This window comes from Cryptotermes secundus, unplaced genomic scaffold, assembly GCF_002891405.2.
Source record: "Cryptotermes secundus unplaced genomic scaffold, Csec_1.0 scaffold195, whole genome shotgun sequence".
In the NCBI taxonomy this organism is placed as follows: domain Eukaryota; kingdom Metazoa; phylum Arthropoda; class Insecta; order Blattodea; family Kalotermitidae; genus Cryptotermes; species Cryptotermes secundus.
Genome location: NW_019732859.1, coordinates 1 through 7115, shown reverse-complemented (window position 1 = coordinate 7115; position 7115 = coordinate 1). Strand labels below are relative to the sequence as shown.

At 39.9% G+C, this 7115-nt stretch overlaps 1 protein-coding gene across 1 annotated transcript in view; it reads right to left on the bottom strand.

Moving 5' to 3' along the window:
* Positions 1–4897, bottom strand: part of LOC111867782 (transcription factor SOX-6) — a 28120-nt gene extending 23223 nt beyond the window's left edge. The window contains exons 1-2 of the mRNA XM_023857931.2: positions 4296–4897; positions 1785–1939 (exon numbers count right to left, since the gene is read on the bottom strand). Coding sequence (XP_023713699.1) covers positions 1785–1939; positions 4296–4298 — 158 coding nt within the window. The 5' untranslated portion in view covers positions 4299–4897. The remainder of the gene's footprint in view (positions 1–1784; positions 1940–4295) is intronic.
* Between the last annotated feature and the right edge of the window lie 2218 nt (positions 4898–7115).

The following is a 7115-nucleotide window of genomic DNA, read 5'->3' as shown; positions in this document are numbered from 1 at the left end:
CCTTGTATGCACCGCTTTCCCCACTTCTTTGTCCGCAGAAAATCAAAAACCTCGTAAAACATCTTTGAGCGGCCCAAAGTGATGATAGTCGGAAAGGGCGAGATCTGGGCTGTAGGCAGGGTGTTCCAGCACCTCCAAACACAAATGGTTAATGGTTTCAATGGTCTGGCCGTCCTTGTGTGAGTGTTCATTGTCATGCAACTACAACACTTTCTTCGACAATAGGCCTTGGCGTTTGGTGCGAATTGCTGGCTTCAGATTGTTGGCCAGCAAATCACTGTATCTTGCACTGTTGATCGTACACTCTTTTTCCAGGTAGTCTTGCAGTATAGGCCTTTTTGAGTAAAAAAAAACCGTTAGCATCACCTTTCCCACGAAAGATTCAGTCTTGAATTTTATCTTCGCTTGCAATCCCGGGTGTTTCCACGCCATACTCTGGCTTTTGGATTCTGGCTCATAGTGATGAACCCACATATGAATTTCAGCCCCTGACACACCTTCCAATCAGAGAAATCGGATCACTATTCTTTGTTAATCATTGGTGCACACTGCTAGCAGAGCGGCCATGTTTACACTGTCACAGCATCAAGGAATATGATGCTATAAAGGTTAAACTTCGATCACGTGACCATAGTAGTATCAACTCTAACAATGCATGTGTAGGAGGCGGTGTGACAAACCTAAAGATGTGTTATGGAGAAAGTGCGGATAATTTCTGACTTATCCTCATACTTAGTTTTCTCTGTTTACTTCTGGACCAACCTCTCTTACACTTGTGTCAATTAAAGTTTGTGTGTTTTTCTTTATGGCATCTACATTATCACCCAGTAGATTCATGTCATCAGTGTAAATCTAAATTTTTTGATACACCAATAAAAATATTGTCAGTAGCTGTTGCTACACCATTTTGCACTCTAGATGGGAAATGAACAGTACTGGTTAAGTTGAAAGTGGCAAGTAAGGTATCTAATTGCTGTTTTTTTTTTTTTGCAGCTGTTATCAAGATAATTTACATTTAAATCCCCACAAATAAGAAATGTATACTAGCACCATATAGTTTATTTAAAATAGCCTCTACAGTCATTACAAAAAATAAAAAATTCCCATTGGGAGACCTGTAAATTGATATTATACAAACAGTTGTGGTTGGTAAATGGATTTTAATTGCACATACCTCTATATCCTGTTCTTTGCTAAATTCTTGTAGGTTAATATTAAAAAAGCTTAATGATTCATGAACAAAAATACTTGCTCCACCATTTTTTAGGTTTTCTCTACAAAACTTAGCCCCTAAATTATAGTGTACTAATGGTGTTCTTTCCAATTCGAGTTCCTTTGGATGATGTTCTGTTATACATAGTATTTGGGGGAGTTCTGTAAGTAACAAGTTTATTAATTCAATTGTTTTATTCCTTAGTCCCCTAATATAATAAAATCGTTTATAATAAAGACAAAGTTGCCTCCTTGCTTGCTTAATTAAGTGCTAATGCCATGAAGACATATGGGGGAGTGAAGGTATAGCTCCATCATTGTCGACCTCAGCACTAAATAGAGTGGTCAGCTTCATGCACCAGCCACTTTACCTCCCTGGGAAATAGCTTGGTACCCATCGGATATGATGCAATGGTGGGCCCCAGAGCCAGTCAGGACACTTTGGAGCAAGAAAAATCTGTCACCCTTGCAGGGAATCAAACCCTGGCTGTCCAACCCATAGTCCGTCAGTATACCAACTGAGCTATCGCGGCTCCTAATCTTTTGTAACAGCAGTGAATGTTGCTGCATACCGCACACTAATATTTTTATTGCTTTCCTCGGGATATTCTGCTGCCAACTTTCGGCGCCATTCGTTACCAAAGATGATGAACGCATTCGGTGGTCGCCGAATTCTTTTATCACTGTCTGAAGTTGGTGTCATCAATGGTTTGCTCCTTTGGTCCAGCTGAAAAATAGAAACAATAAAACAGTCCATCAGTGACAGTGGTCCCCAAACTCTTTTAATCTGAGGCTCTCTTTTCATGAACATTATTAACCATCATCTTTATGGTGATGAGTGAGATTATGGTTGCAGACAGTATTAATTCTGCCTCTAGGTGGATCTAACAATAACAGTCTATCGCCAGCTTCATTTTAATTATAAATACATAAAAACTTTCTTGTAGCCTATATTGAGGGGGTTTGGGTAGCTTGAATGTTCAAGTGTTGCATTCAGAAGGTGCCCAAGACACCCGCCATTCTGAATGAGGCTTTCATCGTTTTCTGTAATACCTTCAAGCAAGTGCTGGAATACCTCAATCAGCACATCACAGCTTCAATCAAAATCCTTTAAAATTTATCAATCGCATACTTTGACTGTAGCAGATTAGTCACAGTGTATGTGAACTTGATACTGTTGTCAGAGTGTGTTGTAATGTCTGTTAGCCTCACCGTCAGAAGTTTCTACCAATGGGCACGCCATTGTTAGAAGCATGTATGCAGGCATTCTCATATTACTTTCTTAACTACAGTCATCTTAGGATAATTCATCCTTTCTGCTGGCTACAACCTACACCCCTCCAAGATGCCTTTTAATATTAAGAAGAGGCAATAACTGGGAGATGCCATATGGAGAAGAGGGGGATCACAGAAGGACAGCAACAAACTTACTCTATAACATGAACAAGTGGCTAGGTCCATCTAGTCCAACAAATTTAATATGATAACACAAAAGACTGCCTTTACATTTTGCAGCCACTACTGATGGACGTTTCTGCTCCTTCATGTATCAAGAAGTGTAATGGCTCGAGATGTCTCTTGTAATGGATATGAGGTTCTCACAAGGGTGGGTATCAACAACTGTTGGAAGTCAATCAATGTCTCAGAGAACAGGTTGCCTCCCCTGCTTCACGCTAGGTTGTTGCTCGGCTTATGCTTAGACCCTAAACATGGAGCGACATGTTCCTCTGAAACTTTAGCCCACTTTCAACATACTACATAGTGTTATATCTCAGAAGACAGAACTCTCCTCTCTTATGGTTATCATGTCACTGATTCATCATCTTCTGGATTGTGACACCATTTAGTCTGTACCAGGGTACCGACATTTTGGGGCATCATGCTGCAACTGAGGGTGTTTAAGAAGAGGGTGTTGAGATGAACATGTGTACTGAAGAGGGATGAAGTGACAGGAGGTTGGAGAGAGCTTCATAATGAGGAGCTCCACAACTTGTACTGTTTGCTAAGTATAATTAGAATGATGAAGTCAATGAGGATGAGATGGGCAGGGCGTGTAACACGAATGGGGCATAAGAGGAATGCATATACAATTTTGGTGGGAAAGCCAGAAGGAAATAAACCACTAAGAATACCTAGGCATAGGTGGGAGGATGGTAGTAAAATGAATCATAGAGAAACAGGATGGTGTTATACGGGCTGGATTGATCTGGCTCAGGATTCTGGAGCAGCTGATGACATCTCAAAGATTCAGCTCCATGGAGTGGTCATTTAGTTAGTTCGTCAGTCAGTTAGCTGGATTATGAAGTGCGTTTTGAACTAAATTGTCCATCCCTGATGTAGTTAAAAGCAAAAGTAGATGTGCCACAACCTTTATGGGGGAGCAATAGGTCCACTCCGCCATACATCTTTGTAACATAGGTAAGGTAAATTTGTCCCTGTGCTTAACTAGTTGCACTACAACATGAAGATATATGGTGGAGTGGATGTATAGACCCAAGTTTTCATGACCTTGACACTAGTTGGAGGTGAGTGGTCAGCTTCAGGCCCCGACCACTTTACCCCCGGGAAAAGAGCCCCCATTACACATTGAATAGGAGGTTGGGTGGAACCCAGAGACAGTCTGGACAAGATGGAGAAATGAAAATTATTGATCCTACCGGGACTCGAACTCCGACATCTTGGTCCTCCAGTCTGTACCCAAATTCAGTTTATGAATTAATCTAAATAAATATTCAGCCCTGGTTACTGCACCTTCAAAAATCTTTGCTGACATATTATGCAAGACCTCTAAATAGTCATGTCCTTTGCTGCGTTCTCTAGCTGAAACCCAGTGGTGGGAAGTCCCTCTGTCCCTATAATATTACATTCCTTCCTTTTCAAAATCCCTGTCATTAACACCACTCATATTGCTTTAGCATCGTCATCGCTCACCAGTTTCAAACTTGGCATAACAATTCACTTATTTCTCACTTCCACTGTCTGAAACTACAGTGCCACTAACAGACGTCTAACTCATGAAAATATGCGACTGGGGATGAAGACAAATATTTTTTTTTTCCTACAAACAAGCAGAAAGCACTCACCATGTTTCTCTTAGAGTAGGAAATATTCCTCTAATTCTCTGTAGTACAATTCCTGGGTGCTATCAATGTACAGTCCTCATGGCAAACCATTAACTCTCATTGTTTACTTGCATGTCCATCCTCGTCATATAACCTCTTGGTCGGACATGAAGGAAAACATCTCTTCGTGTACTGTTGGAAGTTTGTCGGTTGCTGCGGAAACGCGTCTACAGCACCGTTGCCCAGATCGCCAGCATAGACAACACTGCATCTGTGTGTTGCCACAGAAAGGCGTTTATCGTGCATTTATATAGCGATGACCGCTTCTTCTCGCTCTTTTCATTCCACTATTCCGACTTTCGCAGTCATATCACAATTTATCTTATAGTAACACAAATTAATGTGAGGATATTGGGTTCTGGCAGCAGACAGCGACAGATACTATGAAGTTTGTTATTACATAGTACTCCATACTGCATTCTTATAGTAATGTCCCACTATACTAATCGTTTCCTCACAACACTCACAACCTGTGTGCGCATCTTTGCGAATGAACAGTTCTTTCGAATTCAAACGCCATCAACGAAGTATTCATTGGTTTGGACCCTTTGGACCGCTTTGGACGAACCATTGCCAACATCATGGTATCGTTCGTATCTTTATCATAATTATAACTTACGAAATAATATTTCGCTGCCTTACAGCAAAGAAACTCGTCTGTAATAAGCTAAGAAGGAAGCAAGAGCAGTGTATATCTTATTTATGTTAATTTTTCATAAATTTACCGTGGTACGTTTCTTTTTCGTTGTGGCAAGGGAAAAGATGACTGTTACGCCGCGATTTCTAAAGCCGGATATCACCCTACGGAGCATGAAAATCGTTTGAGGCATCACGTAAATTTATGTGTTGTATGATCACTTAAGGGGGTATTTTACCATATTTGTAGTGTTAGGAATTGAATTTAAAACTTTATTATATGTCCTGCACTATATGTAGCACAAACACCAAAATTAAATTAAAAAAAGGATGTATGCTAGTGGCGAGGTTATGGTTGACGAACAGAACATGCCATTGAGAAGTATAAAAAATTAACAATATGCGAAGGCGACCGGAGACATTCATTCTTTGTTCCAAGAAGGGGATTTAGAAGTAAAAAATAACCAGGTAGTTCTGGCCATCCGGAAGAAATTTAAGGCTTGCAGTCTCCAGTTAAAAAACTTCGACGTTAACAGACGTGATTAAAATAAATAAACTTAAAACACTCATTTTTATTCTTAAATGATACATGCTGACAATAGACTGAATACTGCAGACTATGGCTGACAAATGACAGACCACCTCTCATCAGAGAGGGTGCCCAGACAGGACAGTAACTTTCATACAAGAAACATCTGGTCATGAGCCCCAGCTCGATACCAAGACAAACAGACTGACTGACCCTCAGTCGCAATGTCACTTTGATCACTTTGACTTTGGGAGTTGTCTGTTAAGTAGTGTGGAAGGTTCCCACACACCATTTATGGCTGAGGTATTCTCTAACTTTTAATAGACCTTCCACATAGACAATATCCAGGGCTATCAGGAGTCTAAATGATGCCCCAGGCAACAAGAAATTCAAAAGCCCCCCTCACCGCAGTTGAAAACAGTAAACATTCCAAAACTTTTAACCAACTAACTCCATGGAGCTGCCAGTTGTGCAGCTACTCAAGAATTTCCCAACATTTTATGGAACCTGAAGGTTCATCATAATTTTTAAAAGAGCTCTCCATTGGTCCATATCAATGCAGTCAACCCAATCATCTCTCTCAGATCCACTTTAATATTATCCACCCATCTACATCTTAGTCTTCCTAGTGGTATCATTCTTTCTAGCTTTGCCACCAATATCCTATATGCATTCCTCTTCTCTCCCATGCATGCTACATGACCTGCCCTTCTCATCATCCTTCACTTGGTCATTGTAATTGTACTTGGCAAAGAGTACAAGTTATGATGCTCCTCATCATGCAACCTTTTCTAACCACCTGTCACTTCACTTTGGTCCAAATATTCCCCTCAGCACTATTTTCTTAAAACACTCACTCATAATTAAAAATACAAAATTTTGAGGCACTGTGACAGTTATTATCGCTGTCATATGTTTAAGATGTTAGCAAATTAAGTCACAATAGGATCAAAATTAATGTTCATTTAACAAACATAGTTTGTAAAATGTTCCACCTCAAGTGGCTGCTGGCTTTACCTGGGCTATTGTGCCAGCCCTGATAATATATCTTAAAAGTAGTCAATGCCCTTCTCCATTTATCACTGATAGTTACCCTGACATATTATGCTGAATGCCACTGCTGAAATATCACTGAAACTAGGAAATTAACCCAGGGCCTATGCTAATAATTCCAGCCTTTCAGGTATATTTTACTTTATGTTTGCATATATGCAATATAAATATAAAGCAAGAGAACTGTAGAAGTCTTAGAGAAGTTAGTTTCTTAAACATTTGCTATATTTTTTTTATTTGTTTCATTCTGGTCCATCACACTAACAATTATAAACACAAACAACTCTGTCAAGTGTGACATGTAAGTTTTTACTATGTTAAAACTTATCTCCATTACATGTTTCGATCCTTACGGGCCATCTTCAGAGGGAACATCATTACAAACTGGAAACTACCATCACAATAGGTGTTTTGATTTAAAATTCATACACTTATATCCTATAATGCACAGTACAACACAGCAAGACATGAACAAACCCTGGATGACACCAAGAACCTCCTCATCAAGACAGACAGGAGGCACAAAATCTGCCCCATACAAGAAGGACGTAGGAGTACGGACA